This window comes from Diachasma alloeum, unplaced genomic scaffold, assembly GCF_001412515.2.
Source record: "Diachasma alloeum isolate Michigan unplaced genomic scaffold, Dall2.0 Dall_scaffold_00315, whole genome shotgun sequence".
In the NCBI taxonomy this organism is placed as follows: domain Eukaryota; kingdom Metazoa; phylum Arthropoda; class Insecta; order Hymenoptera; family Braconidae; genus Diachasma; species Diachasma alloeum.
Genome location: NW_021680454.1, coordinates 58,799 through 78,802, shown reverse-complemented (window position 1 = coordinate 78,802; position 20,004 = coordinate 58,799). Strand labels below are relative to the sequence as shown.

Below are 20,004 nucleotides of genomic sequence, written 5' to 3'. Positions count from 1 at the left end.
TTGAAGTCGCGGGATTATTTTATTAAGAAATGTTAGCCAGGTATTTTTGTTAATGGATTTTTTTTCAGATACGATTGGTATTTTGCCCACAAGGATAAAGAGATCAAGTTGAGGATTGATTGAACATTAATCGAGTTAAGTTTAGTTAGGTGTTGTACTTTTAATATAAAACAAATGAGTTATGATTTTTGAAGAAAAAAAATCCGTAGATTAATTATGTGTCAGTGAAAATGATGAGATAAAAAATAAGAATTTTATTCTTCCATTGAAATCCACCGGTTTCTTGATAAAGCCCAAATCCTGGGAAACCCGGAATCCTCGTGAAGCCGATATAAACGAGGGAAAGAGAAAAGTTTAGTGGCGTGCACAATGTCGGATGTGTTTGCGTCGTGGGTTCCACATTCGATTGAGGCGTAGCGAGTCGTTTTGTCTTTGGATGCGGGTACCTGTCGAGGGGATGAAGAGGCTACACAGAGCGAACACCCCCACCCCACCCCACCCCACTCCCTTTATGTCCGTTCAAAAACAAATTGCACTGCACTGCTACATCATTTAAATTCCAAAAAAATGATGCAGAAAAATAGAAAATCAATCTAGAAAATGGCCAATAAATCTCCAGTGCATTAAATTTTAAAAAATATAAAAATGAAATGATTCTCCCCCCAAAACGGATTGATTTGCCTTCGGTGTTGGGCGCTGGGGTGGCTCCATCCGGGGGGTTAGAATACAACAAAAAGGGTGGAGCTGGTGAGCTAGGATTGGCTGATGGTTGGCCACACCCGTAGGCGTTACCTTCAATAAACACTCGACTAGGGGAAGCCCCGGACTCAGCTACAAGGCAACAATTCCAGTCACACACGTCATTTCAGTTCTCACTGGGACACGAGGACGCACGCACGCACGCGCGTTCTCTCATTCCCTCATTCCCAACGATTTTACCTCACTCATCGCACAGAGTTCAATATTGATAAATAATTTTTTTTCGTTTTTAAATTCATCATTAAAAAGTGTTTTGTTAAGTCTGAACCACTGATTCAGTGGAAAAATCCAGTGTTTCCCTGATCAAGTGAAAGCTACTTCATTATTCATCCTTCAAAGGAGATAATTGTGACAAGTGACTGATTCTATTGTGAAATTGGAAACTTATCGACCGGGATCAGCGATGGTTGTGCTGTAAGTAGAATATCCAATTTTTATTGAGTTGTTTTTTATGAATATCTCGAAATCTAAGGGATTCTCCAAAGATTTTTTGTAGGGAAAAAATCAAAGCTAGAAAAAAGCTTGAGTGGATCAGCCTGCTATCACACTAGAAGATAAGTCAATTTGGTTAAAAAGTGCTGGAACATGAAAAATTTAGCTTCATGATTTTTCGTGTTCCCTTAGAGCCGAAGATATTCGTAAAAAATCGACTGCTTGAAAATTCCTACAACACCAAGGATTTTTCACTTTATGAGATCTCTTTTGAATATCTCGCCGTGCGAGAACTAGTTGGCTAGGTGTCTAATCAGTGGGCGTTCGCCCATTGCCGTATGGGCGTTATCGCCGTATCCTATTGGTTGCTAGCTTATCCTAGGATTCCCCCCCTTCATGTTGCAGATATTGTTCTCGATGGGGATTTACCGACAAAATGTAGTATATGTGGAACAGCTATTACTCAATCATCAAGATACATCAACGATTTAAATATTAATGAGGAATCAATAGAAGAACTTTCTAAAATGCATTGTATCCTAGACAAGTTTAATCTTAGATCTACATGAAATTTTCTTACTGAGATTTTTCAGAGCAGAAGAAATATCCTGATTTCAAGTAAAATTGGCTGAAATAAAATTTTGCTCTCTTTATCCTTTATTTTTATCTCCTCTCATTATCAATAAAAACCTAACACCCAACAAAATGAACCCATCACTCGCAATTCCAAAAAAAAAAAAAAAGTGAAATTTTAACCTGTTCCGCTATTCTCCCCACATTTCCCTCTTCTGAAGATATTTAGTGTGGGTTTGATATCGCGTTTAATATCAGTAAAAAAGTCCCTCTTGAATATATTCAACACACACATGCAGTACCAATTTTATGTACGTTGTTGACATAGAAAATAATCCAACGAAGGAGTAAAGGAGTAAATAAGTATGTACTCCTCGGGTTGATCAAGAGCTGAGTATATAATGGTGCGTGCCAAGTGTGTACCACATATGTCTTTTGCCACAAACACTGCCTACATAATCTTGGCTCCGTGATCACTGACCGATGTATCATCTTACGCCGGTGCTAAAGGCGATGACTTTATCACCGATCCGGGCAATCATTCACTCTCTATGTACACGTCTCAATGTATATATAACCCTTTACACCCTTTAAATTCATTGCTCCTCTCGCAATGGGAATAAACAAAAAAAGCAATGAATTGACCAAATGGGAATGCCTATCCCAACTTCCGTTCTACCAATATTTCCCAATCATCTGATGGACATGCTCTTCCGGGTTGTCAACAGCTCTTATATATACGAGCCATCGAGAGAAGCTCATGGCATTTTGTCGAGTGACTGTTAAATCTAGACAGTTACGATGCACACCCACTCGCCATTTAGAGTTGTAAAAAGCAGGCTTTACAAAAATCACTCCTATTTATTTCCGGGAAAATGCAATTGATTGGAAAAAATTTAGCATTATTCATGGAGCACATCATCTATGTATTTATATCATTTTATTCAATTGAATTACACTTCTTGTGCAAATTTTTCTATAAAAATAAAATGAAATAAAATAATACTGTCTATATTATCTTGAAACTTTGGTAAAATATGGTATTAGAAAAACTTTTTTTTATGTATCTTAATTGAACGAATTTGAAGCCCATCCAAAGATATCTCCGGAATTATTATTTTCAAAAGATATGAAACGTTTAAAAATTATATTCTGTAAATCGAAACAATCATTATTACTATCACTTTCATTTGAAGATTGAAAAAAAAAATCGGCAGTTATGGAGGATTGAAAATGATCGGGCGATTCCCTAGAAAAATCGGTATAAAATAATCCGGAAAGGAAACGCATGTGAACAAGCTTGTCAGCCCACCCACGGACACCCATAAGTATAATACAATAGTGTATGTGCATGCATGGAGTTGTGAACGGTACGGTGTCGTCGGTGCGTAAACCATAAATCGGGATTTTATCTCGCCTACCACCTCTGTTCAGTCACCTTTGCCGGGTTGCAATTGCGCAATGCTAAATTACGTTTTTTCTTTTTTTTTTTTCCCCCCCCAACGAAAAGAAGAGAGGGATTTTTCATTGCGTCTCAAGCGGACCTGGACTTCTAGCCAATAACCCCGGGTGGTTGATGTATATCCACATTTGCATATTCGATAATAGGCTCGATTTTTCATCGGTGGATCGTTTGAGCGGGTAATTGGTACACATGTTCATTGCTTTTGGTGTTTATTTTGCAGGAGTCGAGTTGGCTCGCCGACTATGTCAGCAACTGTTGCCGGTAATCAACAGCAACAGCATCCACATCAGGAGTGGGATATTAATGACTCTAATGTACCGAGGGTAAATATCAAAAATATGGCGGCCTACTACCCCTAAACTTTATCTGACACTGGAATGTTGTCAATTTCAACAATTTTTCTTTTGAAATTGTGTAAGCAGTTTCTTATTCGAAGGAGACATTCACTATCTCTCAAAATTTACTACATTCAAAGCTATCTGAAATTCTTATATATTCATTTCAACAATATTTTTGTTGCAAGTGAAATAAGTCGACTTAACTCGCAGGATGATAGTTGAATGACTCATTTTCGGAAAAAAAAACCGACTTATGACTCTTTACCGCATCGCTAATATAGAATTCATTCATTTCGGACAAGAGAGAGAGAGAGAGAGAGAGAGAGAGAGAGAGAGAGACGATTCCATTATTAAGTTTTGATAAATGTACTTGCCCCAGCCCTTTATCGTCATTAATTAACCCCCATTGTCTTTTCCCTCCTCTCCACAGGTAGCTGAATACGACACATGGTCAGAATGGGCCGACGGTCACGTGCGAAAAGTCTACGGGCCGGACTGCGAGGAGGCCCGAAGACATGCGTCCGGTTGGGCAATGCGTAATACAAACAACCACAACGTCAGCATCCTAAAGAAATCGTGTCTCGGGGTTCTAGTATGCTCGCAAGCTTGTGTTTTACCTGGAGGTGGTAGAGTTCACTTGAGACCGGCAATTTGCGATAAAGCCCGGAAAAAGCAACAGGGAAAACCGTGTCCCAACAGACAGTGCACGGGCAAACTCGAGGTTTTGTCGTGTCGAGGTCACTGCGGGTACCCTGTCACGCATTTTTGGCGACACACAGAGCACGCGATATTCTTTCAAGCCAAGGGTCAACACGACCACCCGAGGCCGGAGGCCAAATCAACGTCTGAGGCGAGACGAAGTGCAGGCGCCGTCCGGCGAGCTAGAGGATTAGTCGCTTTACTCGCTCGTGACGCAGCACTTGGCTCAAAAGTACGGTTGAAAACAAAATAACTCTAGCACTTATTCATTATTATTACAATAACAACAACAACTTACCGGACGAATGTGTCTCCTAACCTGCTTGTTGATCCTCACACCGACTTGTTGATTACTTTTGTGTATTTGAGGTTATTTCATGATTTTTATGCTTATTTTCACACTAAACACTCGGACACTGACACTGACACTGATACACTTATCACTGGGTTTTTATTAACAACATTAGACGATTTTCTTGCAGCTTATGTCTCTCCGCGGCGGCACGAAACGACCGAACACCGATCCACTGGAGCTCCCGCCAAGAACTGCCGCCCCACCCCCTCCACTCATATCTGACAAAGGTTAGCGCCCCCTGCTTAGTCTTTTCTTTTAAAGGATTATAAACATGTTTTGTGTATTTATATTATAAAGGGACTTATATGGAAAATGATTAATTTCAAGGAAAATTTGATCCATTGAGGCTCAAGTGTGGCAATTACTCCCGTCGCCCCGAGTGGCGCGCAATTCAAATATCATCATGAGAGAGGTAGAGGGAGAAGGAGAATACACTTGGCGTATTTAGGGCGCAAAAACGATGAGAGACTCCTCTCTCAAACACCTGCTTATAATTCTTTATTTTTTCATTTTTATTTTTTATTCTATGGAACTGATTGTCAATTTATGGACATTTTCATGAAAAATGTAGCATGAGTCATATTCACAACTAAATGGACGACTTTCCTTGGAAAAAATCTCATGAATACGATCCTCATTAGAGAAATGGAAAGAAAGAAAATGAATGAAAATAAATAAAAATATTGACGTTTCAGCAGGATACTCTTGCTCCTGTCCACCGTTCGAGTGTGTCTGCGGCCTTCAAACGACACTCAGCCATCCATACCCCACCCAGCCACCACCGCAGCAGCACCAAGCAAACTTCTACCAACAGCAAACAATCCCCCCAGAGACACCATTCTGGCTTCAAGAACCGCAGCAGAATCACCACGAAACGACTCTTGGCTACTGTCTCCCAAGTCAAGTCCCCCAGGAGCCCGCCTACCCAGACTTTCCGGTCTTCCAGGGTGAGCTCTTCCAGCCCGAGGAGATATTTCAGCTGGATCAGCCTCTGAGACAGGATTTTCAAAGCTCCCAGGAGGCCGCCACCCGATCTCCACCAAGCCTCCTCGACCTCGGTAGTGGCATAATCAAATACCAAGTTTCAAAACAGCCCCAGGAAGCTTACTGGCATCAACTTCTGAGCGATGATTCCAGTAGTAGTCACTTGAGCCTTTCCCAGGCGAATAATCACGACGAGAGGCTTCAATTCGCGACGTTTGAGTGCTCTCGAACATGTTCCAATGAACCAATTCCCTACAGCTGCGAAAAACTATCTAAAGAAGAAGAAGAAGAAGAAGGAGAAGGAGAAGAGGCAAAAAAACATGACGAGCAATCGAGCTATTGGCTGTCCGACAGTCGTGCAGACTTTTCTCATTACGACGACAAAACAATGACCTGTGGAATGAGCAAAAATCATCTTGAAGATTATCAGAAGGAGATTGAGACTGCAATACATCCTAGTCAAAGTCCAAATACTCAAAATACCCCTGTTTTCACAAACTTCGATAATTACCACCAAATAATCGACACTAATGTCACGAAAAGCCCTGGCATCGGTGACCGATTGTTCCCAGAATCCAATGACGGGACGATTCAACATCCCCACTCAAGCCCCGAGCCTTATTTCTACCCTAATAACGATCGCTGTCATTACACTTGCCAAGTGGTTGACACAAGACTCCCCCAAATTCAACTGCCCCCGAGTAATTCCGGTAATTACGACGTTTCTGACATTGAAATACCCCAGTTTGTCGATTACACACTGGTCGGTATGTTGTGCAATTCTGGTGATGATAATTTAGCGAATAATAATGTACTTTTGCCCAACTGTCAACAATCGCCCCACCAGGCGTACGTACAAAATCATTAGAAATTTATTCGTTTTAACATTTATGTTTGTAAGATGTGTTGAACATTGTATTTGTATTATAAAATAAATATACTGATTAGTTGGCAACAATGGCTGGAGATTTATTTGACTTGGTCGGTTCGATTTTATCAGGGGATTCTTGTATTAAAAATTTTTGATCATTCACTAGTAACAACATTTCAAAAGCTGGAAAAAATCATGACGAAATTCAGCTTTTGTTTCTGTTGAAAATTTAAATAACATTTTAGAAAAGTGATAAAACGCTAAAAAATTAAAATGTCTCATGTAATCGTTATCCACCATCCACTGCCCAGAAATGAATAATTCCACTTGTTTAATCCCATTGAATTCTCAAACTGATAGCCCAAAATATGAAAGCCCACTGAATCTCTGCATTAATTCTCATTATTTCCCCATCGTCCAGATAATTGGCCCCCGCTGTGTGAATTATTCATCCCCACCAATTCCCCCTGGACAGGAGAGATAAATAAAGTACCTTGAAAAATCGGTTAAAAAGTCAAATGGCTTTTATTCATATTGATGATTATTATTTCGTTCGTTTATTGCGTAACAGATACTATCACGTTCACATTGTTCTCTTTTTCATTATAATTATTTCGCAAAAGTATATACGAAGCCGCAATGGGGAGTCTGCTGGTACGTACCTAAAAGTACGAAATTACCTCACTTGTATTATTATATCAATATTTATACTCCGTATAAATGAAGGACAACATGAGTCGTGAGCTCCTCACTCAATCGTCTCTCTAATTGTCGAAAAATTTCGACAGAATAAAATTAAATCTCCATAATTCCATACAAATATCAAATTTTATTTCGATTGCCATTCTTAACATAACTAACCACAGCTCTCAATCACTCTTCGACATTCCGAACGCAATAGTCCGTTATGTTTCCAGATGAACAAAAAAAAAACATTAAGCTCACAGCGATAATTATTTCACCGCTGAAATATCAAATACACTTCGTTAATCGTATCCTTAACGTCACAAAATGAAAATTGCATATATGGTACAAAAGTTACTCAGCATGGGGAAAAAATAATGAGATAAAACCTACGAAATTACGTTTCAAGTGAAAAAATAACGCATAAACAGACCTCTATACTCTATGCTAAAAAAGAAAATAAAAAGAAAACTCATAATAATTAGCCTACAATTTTTAAAGATCATCTTTTTCGTCATTTTTTTTTTCATTTTACATTTGTTTTTGGTTGAGAAATGAGAAGTGTATAACGCAGCAACCCACGTGATAATGACTATTATTCAAAGGTGAGACATTCGGAGGGTAATTACTATTAATCTACTGAAGGAATTACTTTAGCATGCGAAACTTTCATATTTCAATATTTTCACCTACATTGTGATATCACGGTTATAATAAACACTCTTCAGGCACGTTTGTTTGATATTCCGAATCTGAAAGCCCTCACACTTGGATGGGTGCATATGAAAAAAATAAATAAATATAATGAACCAAAAATCCAGAATAATTAAATTTGTGATGGATAACGCGTAATTAACATCAGGTACCAAAAGTAAATAGTTCCTCCCAGAGGAGTTGACAGGATCACACACACACCCACACACACACACACACGTACATCAGATGACTCCCAGAAAAGGAAAATTTTTAATGTACCGAATGACGCCAGGAATTTCATATCTCTGTGTAAAAAATTTATAAACTTTGATTAGCGTTTTATGCGTGGAATATTCCGTCATCATGTCGATTCATTAAAAACAACTAAAATAAAAGTGAAATAGCAAAGCACTAGGCGTTTAATCCGTGTCATCTCATTTTTTCAAAACTTTTCATTTTCTCGTCATTCTAATCTAGAAAACAATTACAATAACCTAATATTCAAGGACGATGGGACCTGATTAATCCGTTCTGAGAGAAACGAGGAGAATATTTTTAATTCTGAGTGCGAGACGATATTACTTGCCAGATGCTAGTTAATCTGGCATTGAAAACATTCTACTCCTGAATATTCACCGCTCCTCATTAAGTGTGTTAGTTATCAACCTAAAAATGTTCCCCATAACTCAATTGAAGGAAAAAATAAAAGGGACGATTCAGGAGAAGGAATTTACAATCGATAGGTTGAACTGTAAATCTGGCTGAAAATTTCTCAATTCTAATAGCCAGAATTTTGTAATGAACTCGGCGAAATGCATGGAAGACATTCCACCACTCTGTTGTGAATCATCCCCACATTTTAAATTCAAAAACTACGATAAGAGGGTGAAAAAGGTTGTTAAAGTTGTAACGATCACAGCTATTTTATATACGATTTGTTATTTCACGAAAACAAAAAACTCTATCTGTGTATGTATACTATATTCAAATGGTCCTTAGAACGATGTGTGATTGTTTCTGTATATTCTTTTACAACTATTAAATGTGATTCATGATTCAATGTTTGAAATTTGAAATAGATTAGTGTTGATTGCTTTTTTTCCTTTATCATTTTTATTTGTGAGATCTATTCTAATTGCTCATACGTTGGATATTGTACAACCGTAAAATTACACACGTCTATTATATATGCTATTCTGAATAGTCAATATCTAGCTCAGCTCACGTATGAAATAATTTTTTATTAAAAAAACATTAGTTTTTCTCGTCGTTTTTCTGACTGTTGTCATTATTCTTCAATTTGTTTTTGTAAAACTCCTCTTAACAAAAATTTAAGTAGTCGTATTTTATTTCGTTTTGCTTTAAAAATTCATTATGCAGTCCATAACTATCCAACAACACTCCATCTATATCACAATAAAACGCCACCGCATCCCTCCGTTTTTTGTTTATTTATTTATAATTAAATCAACTTGTACAAATTATTCCGCGAAGGATCGTGTAGACATCGACGGACTCGTCTTGTCGCAAAACCCGATCAACCTCGAATTTTATTTTTTATTGGAATCAGCAATTTTTGGAGGACTACACGACACGAGTTCGCAATCACAGCGCTTTTTGTATTTTGTTTTCTGTAATTGTGATTTTGGAGAAGGATTTTTGATTGAGAAATTGTGATTTTATCGATTTTTGGAGTTTGACTCACTGTTGACTCTTGTCGGAGGATGAGGTTGTTAGATCCAATTCTCGCTGAACTGGCTTCACACGGACTCGGTAGAATTTCGTGCCTTGAGGAACGTGGTAACGATTTTCCGACTGAAATGAAAAGAAATTTCTTCTTTTTATTATTTGAATTTTTAAGTAAGATAGTATATCAGAAAGCTCAAATTCTCCAATAATTACCTTTTTGGCGTGACAATACTGTTTATCAATGACCTCGCCAAGAACATAAATCTGCTTGGGCAATCCATCGCTCTCCCGTCTCAATTCAAGTGTATCAATGCACTCAGAGTGCAAAAAATACATAGTCCTCGACTCCTGCAGAATTATATAATTGCTGTGAACCGTATCCCACAGAACAATTACTGAATCCCCAGGGTTGCAGCTATTGAGACTGATGCATGATTGTTGAAAAAGATTGGTGGTGCTCTTGATGAGTTTTTCTCGATAGCGAAAAGTTGCATCCTGTCTATTTTGATGATCACAAGAGCCAGCAGCAGCAGCAGCAGCAGCAGCAGCAGCCGCCGCAGCAGCCGCAGTAGCAGCATCAGCACTCCCAGACTCGGACACAACAGCCACTGAAGTATTCATCTCCTTGTCACGTGCGTCCATTGAGGCCGAAATATCGGTGACAAAGCCTCGCCTGGAGCGCTCCTTGACCAGTTCAACCTCCAGTCGCACTTTGTCAGCCTCTAGACTCTCGACTTTGGCCTCCATCGACTCGTTCGACTCCTGAACCACTTGCAAAGTGGCAGCCAGTCTCTTGTTATCGATTTCAAGGCATTCTACACGTCTCGTAAGACATTCAGCAGTGTTCGCCTCGAGTCGGACTTTTTTCGATTCTGACACTTGAATATCGTCTTTGCTCGTCGACATGAGGGATTTAAATGTGTCATCCAACATCGTTGCACCACTCTGCGACATTTTTATTCGTCCCTCAGTCAACTCTTGGCGAAGTTCGTTTCTCTCTGCTTGCAATTCGTGGAGTTGAGACTCTCGTTGCTTGAGGATCTTTCGCTCTGTTGCCATTTTCTTCTCCAAACGATGTTTTTCTTCTTCTAATTTTTCCACCTTCTCGGACAGTGTCTGTCGCACTCGAGAATCATCCTCAGTAAGCCGTCTAATGATCTCCTGATACTTCTGGCATTCCTCAACCAAGGCAGTCTCCCTCATCCTATGAGCCTCAGCCTCCTCCCCCATTTTTTTCTCAGCCATCCTCAAGCCAAATTGCAATTTGGCCTCAAAGTCAACCGTCTCCTTTTCAATGGCCTTCCTAACAGCATCAGCCTTCTCTGCAATGAGATCCTCCTTAGTCTGCGCCAATATAGCCTCATGATTAACAAATTCAATGACATCAGTCCTCTCGATCTTCTCAAGACTCGAGTCACTGGGGCTCCTCTCCATAACCGTCGACGCAGCCATCAGTTTAAATCGACTCCTTATAGTCTCCAATTGAGTTTTATACTCCATCTGTAGCTTATCACTCGCCTCCTTGAGCAATTTCTGCTGATCGGACCTGGCATTAGCGAGACTATCCTCCAGTTCCTTGACATTCTGCCTGCACTGCTCCAGAGCATTGGTCAATGAGGCTATCTCCACGAGATGTGCTTCATTACTCTGCTCCAGTGAATTCTCCTTGTCAATTCTTGCCTGTTCCATGGCATCTTCCAACTGTCCCTGGAACCTCAACTGAATATTCCTCATTTCTTCCTGCTCACTATCCAATTTCTGTCGCATTGTCGTAATCAAACGCTCGTGCTCAGTCAGCTCAGCATCCTTATCCATAATGGAACGTTTCAGATTGATAATCTCCTCATCACGAGCCTCCAATATCTTCTTGGCATCCGTCAACTCCAACTCATGATCGACTGTCAATTCCTGTGCACGTTCCCGCAATGCTCTTTCACACTCTCGTGAGTGAACTGCCAATGCCTGGCCAATGCGCTCTGTCACCTCGTGAATTCCACATTTATCATCATTAACTTTATCCCTGAGGATTGCCAATTCCTCTCGAAATGCTGTCATCGCGTCGCTCATGGCTGTCTTCACTGTTCGAAGGATCGTTCGCAGGCGTTCAACTTCGGCTCTTGTATTTCCGAGATTCTCCTGCAATGATAAGATGAAGAAAAAATTGTTGGAGGAGAAAAATGCATCATCAATTATCTTGATTTTTACGTGCTCGAACTCATCATCAGCTGGTGAGGAATTTTTTCATATTCATGGATTTTGTGTTAATTCTAATGGAGTTAAGCTAGTGTAGAACCGAGCACCCTGTGATTCACATAATTCTTTTATTAGTAACAAATGGTGTCTGGGATTGGGGGTAAGTGTGGCTGGGTGGGTGTCTGTGTGTGTATGTGTGTGTGTATGTGCGACGGCATCAGCTACGTCCTGAAAAAAAAAACGATGGAAAGGTTTGAAACTACTGGGGGTAAGGGTAAATAAGAAGAGATCACGTTTATGGATTTTTCTAGAGCTGGAGAATAATATAATGTTATTTAAATAATAGATATTGATCATTTAATCAGCATGTCTTGAAAATCATTAAGCGATTTTTATCAACACTACAATTTTGCCATCAGCCAGCTCTGGAATTTTCTAATGCCTCTAGATATGTAAAAGTTACAGAGGAGAACGAAAAGCAACAAAGGAATCCCCCCAAACGGTAAACAAAAAAAATATATATATATATATATTATTCACAATGGTTGATTTGTCGACAAACTGTGGTCTTTTTATCTGGAAAATTTCGATCCAGTACCTGAAGAAGATTAACAATAGCCTGATGATGGCCATCGCTGTGATGCTCGCTGAGGCTACTCGGCAGCGACTCATCCATGTAAAATTCAGTACCCAAAAAATCGCAATTCGTTGTCTCCCCGTATGGACTGCTATCCCCACTCTCCAGCTGTACGTTGAGCTGATTGAGCTGGCCGTCGCACTTGACATTTGTCATGGGATTAATTGGGAAGGTACTCGGTTCATTATTTTCAATGCACTCGACTAATGGACACAGTGCAGTTGAGCGATTTAAATCAACACGCGAATTTAAGGATGACATGTTAGTGGATATTGAGGATGTGGGGGACACGCTCCTCGAGCCACCAACCTCCAATTGTTTTCTCAGTTTGTCCTTGGTCTCGTAGCATGTGGGCTTGCCATCATTTCCCTGAACTATTTTCTCGAACTCCTCAGTGTCAGTCTCCGACTCGAAACCAACTCTGTGATGGAAAGGAAAAAAAAAAAAAAGATTTTGATTTGGCCACACTTATCGAAATTGGCTGTTTTTTTTTACATAGAATCATTTAAAATCACCTGTCAGTGGTCATAGGAATCGTCTCTCCCTGCTCTCCCTTGGTAACGATATCCACCGGCATTGATGTGCTCTCTGCCTTATCCTTGTTTCCCTCTTCTCCACTTCCCTCATTGAAGCTCTTCGACAAGAAGAACTGGGTAATACTATTCAAATCAGGTGTGGAAACCGAGTCAGCAAGATCAGGAAGTTGAATCTTCAGGGACTCCATGTCTTGAGCAGTCAACTTAGGCAGTTGACTATCAAAAACCGTAGGTGCTTGAGTGGCAAAAGGTGGTGGTGTATCCTCAAGCCCTGGAAACAATGTATTCAAGAAATGTCCCTCGAACTTGCTCTGAAACTCCCTTCGTCTTTCAATCTCTTCACTGTGAACCCCGAGTAGTTGACAAGCAAGATTGCTTGCCCAAACGAGAAAGGCCTGGGAGAATGTTCGCCTCCTGACGACCTCAGAGACAGCAGTGACGTACATGTGTGGAGCCAAATGAATTTGCTGAAGGACCTCTAGATGACGTCTCAAACGTTTAAGATTTTCATGATACATGACGAGTTTTCCATCCACCTCCATCATCTTGTTTTCGACATAAGTGATCCACTTGAGTCTGTGATAGATGTTGACAGAGAGTTCCTCTTTGGCTCGTGTGCACCGACGTCTGATGTCCCTCAGCTGTGAGTGATTCTCCATCATAACCATCAGCTGACGCCTGTGAGAGGCGCACAAATCAGGAAGAACACTGGGATCACCAAGATTATTCGCACGTGTCTGATTCTGAAGGAATCCCTGGGCCAATTCCCCCTGCTCCTGAACAAGTCTTTTTGTCTGATTCAACAACTGCTCGAGGGCGAAGAGCCTCTCCCCCAGACCTTTGATCTCCTTCATCTCGGGACGGTTAGATCCAACAATGGCAGCGTCCACCTCGTTCTTCAGTGCCTCCATCATTCGTTGGTCAAATTGCTCGAGACCTCGGGAGCACTGCTCAGCCACTTGCTCGAGACTACTCTGATTGTCTTTAGCGGAGATCCAACGAAGGAGACTCAGGACCTCGTCTGGGTGGTCTGGATGGTCCTGGTGATCTGACGGCTGCTCCTCTGGGCTCAAGAGACCCTCTGCCTGGGCACGAAGTGCCGGCAAAATTGGAATCTTCGAGAGAGTTCCCAGGTCTGTATTGAAGTTGTTCAACAATTGCATGTGTTGCTCTCGTTCTGTCAGATAATGTGTGAAGCTCTGCTGGAGTAAATCAGCCTTCGATTGAAACATCTGTGTAATATCCTCCAAATTGGCAACGACAGCAGCCCAGCCCTGCTGCTGAAGATGTTGATCATGCACCAGTCGTTCGCACGTTCTCGTCTGCTCTCTGGCGATGGCACAGCACTGCTGGGCCAGTTGTGCCCTTGCCACAAGGGTGCTATACGTAGCTGGCATCGCCAGAGATCCGGTGATCTGCTCCACGAGGTCAACATCTGGGTAACAAAGTAAGTCTCAGTAACAAGTATTGGAAATTACCGCCTAGTTCTCTCGTATGAAAGTGGTGAAAGTGAAGTGATTGATCGAACACCCCGATAAAGAAGACTCATGTTTAAATCTCTTGTAATCGAGTTCATTGACATGTTTTCGCGAGTTTTTATAGCTCAATTTAATGATTATATCGTGGAAAGCACGTTGAAATTAGGTTTACTGCGTGAATTAATGTCAGGTATTTTTATTTTTATTTACGAATAAATAAAAAATTAGGTTCAGAGTGTATCGATCACCACAATTTGTGTCAATTGTGGTGATCTCATTAGTTATTCTGAAAAATACATCAATTAATTCGGTCAGCTGATAATTCATTAATCAGGCAAGGGTCATTGCGCTATCAATCTCTGGATGGATTAACTTTGCGATATTCCTAATTATTTAATTTGGGTCACGTACACGTGTTGTTGGTATTTTAGAATCGTTTTTTTTTTTGGGGGGGGGGTAATTTAAAAACACACACGCACACACACACATTTGAAATAAACGTTGTTCCTTTTTTTTTCCATTCAACAATATCATCGACAGGCCATTGAAAGAATTTTCCACTATGAATCGAGTATTCCCACCATACTGTATAACCGTGATAGTTACGCAATGAGTGGTTGTGTCCTCGATCCACGCGCACTATTTGATTACGCAGTGCTCATTTACTTGGAGCTCATGTTATATCTGTATTACTTGTGTACATGATTAAGTGGCGACATCGTTGTGTGGGAGAAGATTGTCGTTAGTTTGGCGTCGCACAGTCTGCTATGCCCAGCTAAACGCTGTCATTATTCTAAGCTGCAATGCTAGGCTGACGTAAATTCAGTATTTATTATAGAATGTTCATTTTTGCTTTGTGCGAGTCATTCGGAAATAATATTCCGAATAATTAAAAATTAAATATTATTGCGTATTGCATTTTATTATGTCAATAAATGTTTGCCGATGCCAATTTAATTGTTTATTGAGTGTTAATAGTGACTAGCAAATAAATCACTCTTTATCAAGACTCTTTCTTTTATTTATCCCTCATTTTTCCCTAGAAAAACTAGCAGTGAAGTGGAATCGGATTATCGGATCTTGTCTCTCCGATTTCCATATTAGAAGGACGTAAATAGAGGATTTAAAATGAAGAAAAAATGGAACTTATATTGCTAAAGTGCTGTATCATTATTGCTTTGTACGAGGTTGAGGATTGATTAGTGGAAAGTATTATAATTCCAATAAATACAAGTAATTTTCATCGACTGTTCTTTGAAAGAATATTAAATTGTACGAAAACTCACCAGTGCTATAATCAGTATGAGGTACAGGTGGTACTTGACTCTCGATAGCAGCTTTGCTGAACAGATAAATGGGATTTGTATCAGTGCCCGCTGAATAGGAGCAAACCCGTGCATTAGGCTCCAAACTTTCCCCACCGCTCATCAAGAGCACTTGGTGGACAGCAAGTACTCCGCATTCTCGTTCAATAGCCTCCTTCAACTCCGCAACACTGAGAGGGAGAATATGAAAAATTCAACAATTTTCTTTCACCTCTTCGGTCTATTTAGCCCGGTGTTGTGAAAATGAATTTAAACTGATTGAGGAAACATATTACACGTGGGAACGGGGTCACGCACAACTAGACCTCGTTCATTAAATCTAACTTTCCTCTTTCCATCTGAGATGATTCGAGGGAGTAGTAGTAACTGCCACTGTCCCGGTTGTTTCTTTCAGCCTCAGCCATTTTTTTATAGAAAATAGAATTTAAAACTTACCGAGGCCGAGTAAATAAATCATCATTCAGGCTTTGGCAACATTTTTCATCATCATCATCATAATGAAAAAAATGAGTTTTTATCGTTTTATTGGATTGAAAAATGGCATACAACTATGATATTATCGTTACAAGTGCCACGCGCTGGAGAAACATGTACATTTCGGAACATTCATTTCTGGTAAATACCAATATGATAATAATACGAATCCAATACTCGACGGTTTATTGCATCAACGGTCGGACACACCGACCGAGCCGTTACAAACTGTCGCCAGCCAACTTCTTGATGATACGTAAGCATCCTTGAATATTTCATCATCAGAAGAAGATTCATGTACTAATTGCAATTTTACCGGAAAAATCGTGGCGTAATTGCATATCGATAGACATTGATCCCTGCTGCTTTCCTTCTCGATACTTTTATTCAGAGTGACAACGTGTGCCAATGACATTTTTATATTAAAAAAACTGAATGATCGATGCTATTATCCAAATGGACACCTTTATAAAGGAGAATGATTTAATGTTTTTTACTTGCATTATGTCTGTGACACATTTTCTTGATCTAAATATCTCTTGCATAAAAAGTTATGAAATTGCGTATTTACATGAAAATATTGCAATAATATTTAACATTATTTCGTTTTGAAAATTGAAATGCCCCCAAATTCCCCAACCCCAACTTCCCTTTTTACTCTTCATAGAAAGGAGTTTCAATTTCAACATATCTCCACTTTCTTCTTCATTCAACATCTCAAACATTGCCTCCTCTTTACGACATGAAATAAGAAAAATATCGTTGACGAAAGAATACTTTCATTTCTTTGTTTCTTCGTGAATTTATTTAAAGCTCACGTAAATAAAGAACAAGAAACTCAAATATTTGAAGAGAAAAATGATTTTTCACAAAGTGAAAAATGTTTTTTTTTTTAATTATTTTTTCAGATGTTGTTTATTGTAGCGATAAATTTGTACCTCTCTAAGGCAAAAATCAATGAATCCCCAATATTGAAAAAAAATATTCCAAACATTTATTTTGCCTCACTAAACACTCATGCCTCTAGCACAAATTAATTACCTCTGCAGAGCAAGCTTGATGTCAAAAGTCAAAGTAGCCCCAGTGTCAACATGAAATATGTACAGCATTTTGTATCCACTGGATCCTGAGCCCTCGAATTTCCTTAGCAGCCCTCAAAGCGACAAAATGAGACGGTAGTCAGCTCGATTGGGGCCGTACCCCACGTTTCCCACAGCTCGCGAGGACGGCCCCCGTTGCCCAGCACTTCATCTACCACCAGCACTCCCCCCCGCCGTTCATGTAGTATAACTCAATTGATCCAGTATTAATAAAAAATCCGATCCACTAGGATCTTTACTGTTGACAAATAGCATTCAGCTGTGGTGACGAGTCCCTTGAAAAGTCCTCGAGTCCTCTCACCGCAGGAACAAAGGAAAAAACCCAATGCCCGATCAGATGTGTCGATCAGCTGCTCGGCCAAAACAAAGCACTCACGCACTCGCTCCTTAACGCACGATAGTTCCTCGTTCTCTCTGCTCACCTTTCCCCAGTTGTCATGGAAAAAAAAGCCCCCCCAGCAACAAATAATTTCCCTTAAACACTGACGTATTAATAACAATGATGAATTGCACTGTTATCCCCCTGTCCCAAGGAACAAAGCAATCTGCGCCTCTAGTGCGAAAACCAATGCGCGTAGAAACAAAGAGTTCGGGCTGCTTCACTTCACCTCAAATCGTTTATACTAGACCAGACGTTTTTAGGATTATTAAGGCTACTATAGTGTCTATTGGCTTATGGCTAGTTTTTTTAATAAAATCAATCGTTTTGTGCGCTGAAACAAATTAAACGCGCAATTGTTTTGGGGTGAATCAATGCTGGCACAGGTAGAGCACTAGGTGTGTGTGTGTGTTGTGTGTGTGTGTGTATGTGTGATGTGGACTGGCAGAGTTGCTTCTGACGCATCGCGTCGCCAGCTGTTTACTGCGACGACGACCAGCGACCGGAGCGCCGTAACGCGTCGGCGGCGTGACGAAGGGAGGGAGAGGGGATGAACGGGTTTGTGCCTGTGTTTTTGGTGAACTTTGCTTAAAGAGACATTCCACTCTGTTCTTTACTGTTATAGGATTAGGTTTTGCGCGGCTTGGGATGCGCGAAGGATTGATGAGGATGACAATACGGGATAAGTAGAAAATTTTATTGTAGACATGATCATTGTAACATATTTTTCTAAATCTTCATAATTCCCAATGAGAAAAGAGTTGTCAAATTCATCATTCATTGGGTTCAGTGTAGGTTTATCAGAAAGGCATAAGAGCATTACTTTTCATGGAAAAAGAATTATCCGATTTGGTTGAGATGAAAAATTGCTAGTTGAAAATGACTGAAAAGGACATTGTTTGAATGAAATAAGAGGATCTCTAGCTCTTATTTTTCAATTGGCTTTACAAAAAAGCTAATAACAAATTTTTACAGATTCCAAGATATTAATTGAAAAGTAATCAATAATTTAAATTTACCTAAACAGTTTTTTAGCCTTTTCCGCTTTGCTATTGATTGTATTATTAATTATCAAGATGAAGAAATGAAAATTGAAGAAAGATAGTGCTGCCATCGATTGGCAGTGGCGGCTGACAGTGGAAGAGAATTGAGATTGTCTCGATAGCCAAGCTCTGACTTCCGTGTGGAGAGTCTTGGAAAATTATGATTCGCTATTGCATACATATTTTACATTGCTTGTAAAACTTGAAGCCCTGTCGCGTCAATTCAGCACATCTATTTGAAGAGGAGGAAATTAAGGGCCTTCATCTGACGCAATTATCCTTAAAGACTATGAAATTGGATTTTTTTTTTTAGTAATGTTTATTCTTTTGTCAATGGGGGGGGGTCTCACAATTAGACATTTCGACGCAACGTATGAAACTGGAGCAGTATATTGAGTATGACTCGTTCGATTTAGACTCTAAATAGAATCGCGTAGGACTTGCAATATTAGATCGATCAATGGATGCATCGCGGCGGTGTATTTATGCAATGCCACTCTATTTGGAAAACTCTGTTTTTATTCTCTACTATTTTTTGCCCAGCTCATACACTCAGAGGTATACCTAGTTTATGATTTTATTGAAATAACTCATGATCCGATCCAAAGCTCTTATTCCAACTTGAAGTAAATAGTATTTTTTTAAAAATATGAATACATATTTTGTCCTTGATCCTAATAAAGACTATCAGTTAGGAATTACATCATTGTTTAGACGGCGAAGAGAACAAATTGATTAAAATGTGATGACCATTGATTTGGAATTTATATAATTTATATGACTTTACTAATTTTTGAAAATGAAAATTGAAAATGATGTAACGATTAGTCTTCTTGAATTATCATGATAAAAAAGTTGTAGTTTGTATTTAGTTTTTGTCATTTTGCATCATAAGTAAATAGTGTTCACATGTTTCCTTGATCCAAATAGAGAACAGTATCGCAGTTAGAAATTACAATTGTGTGGCTACGGCGACGAGAGACAAAAGATTTATTAAAATAATGCTTTACCAATTTACTGTTCCATGTAATTTTCAATGATTGGTATTCTTAAATCATCATACAAAAGTTATAGTCCAAGTTTCTCGTTTTTTTACTACTTGAAGGATATTGCCAATGTCTTTTGAGAACGTGGGTTCGATAAATTTTAATGAGAAAGGAAAGGAGAGGAGGAGGGACTCATGTGTGTCCTGAAGGCTTCAACGAACAATCAGCTGCGACACGTGTAACCGTTGAATATATATACACGCACGTGTCTGCATGGTCTGCATTGTATGAAGCCAAGCACAGAACGT

General features: G+C 39.6%; 2 protein-coding genes across 2 annotated transcripts; one reads left to right on the top strand and one right to left on the bottom strand.

Moving 5' to 3' along the window:
- The first annotated feature begins 1,162 nt into the window (after positions 1 to 1,162).
- Positions 1,163 to 6,473, top strand: LOC107039976. The gene is made up of 5 exons (XM_015259861.1): positions 1,163 to 1,173; positions 3,450 to 3,552; positions 3,998 to 4,498; positions 4,749 to 4,848; positions 5,317 to 6,473. The coding sequence occupies exons 1-5, from the start codon at positions 1,163 to 1,165 to the stop codon at positions 6,471 to 6,473; spliced, it is 1,872 nt and encodes a 623-aa protein (XP_015115347.1).
- A 505-nt stretch (positions 6,474 to 6,978) lies between these two features.
- On the bottom strand, positions 6,979 to 18,133 carry LOC107040043 (RB1-inducible coiled-coil protein 1). Its single transcript, XM_015259960.1, has 6 exons — positions 17,230 to 18,133; positions 15,676 to 15,884; positions 12,891 to 14,346; positions 12,685 to 12,796; positions 9,759 to 11,681; positions 6,979 to 9,671 (listed from the first exon to the last, which is right to left on the bottom strand). The coding sequence occupies exons 1-6, from the start codon at positions 17,295 to 17,297 to the stop codon at positions 9,558 to 9,560; spliced, it is 3,882 nt and encodes a 1,293-aa protein (XP_015115446.1). The 5' UTR covers positions 17,298 to 18,133; the 3' UTR covers positions 6,979 to 9,557.
- Between the last annotated feature and the right edge of the window lie 1,871 nt (positions 18,134 to 20,004).

Excerpts from the sequence above, each read along its gene's own strand:
- LOC107039976 (XM_015259861.1), top strand. Across the intron at positions 3,553-3,997 it reads ATGACTCTAATGTACCGAGG|GTAGCTGAATACGACACATG; the intron begins GTAAATATCAAA and ends TCCTCTCCACAG. Across the intron at positions 4,499-4,748 it reads ACGCAGCACTTGGCTCAAAA|CTTATGTCTCTCCGCGGCGG; the intron begins GTACGGTTGAAA and ends ATTTTCTTGCAG.
- LOC107040043 (XM_015259960.1), bottom strand. The coding sequence starts at position 17,297 with ATGCTGTACATATTTCATGTTGACACTGGGGCTACTTTGACTTTTGAC. Across the intron at positions 14,347-15,675 it reads TCATACTGATTATAGCACTG|ATGTTGACCTCGTGGAGCAG; the intron begins GTGAGTTTTCGT and ends TTTGTTACCCAG. Across the intron at positions 11,682-12,684 it reads AACTGAGAAAACAATTGGAG|GAGAATCTCGGAAATACAAG; the intron begins GTTGGTGGCTCG and ends TTATCATTGCAG.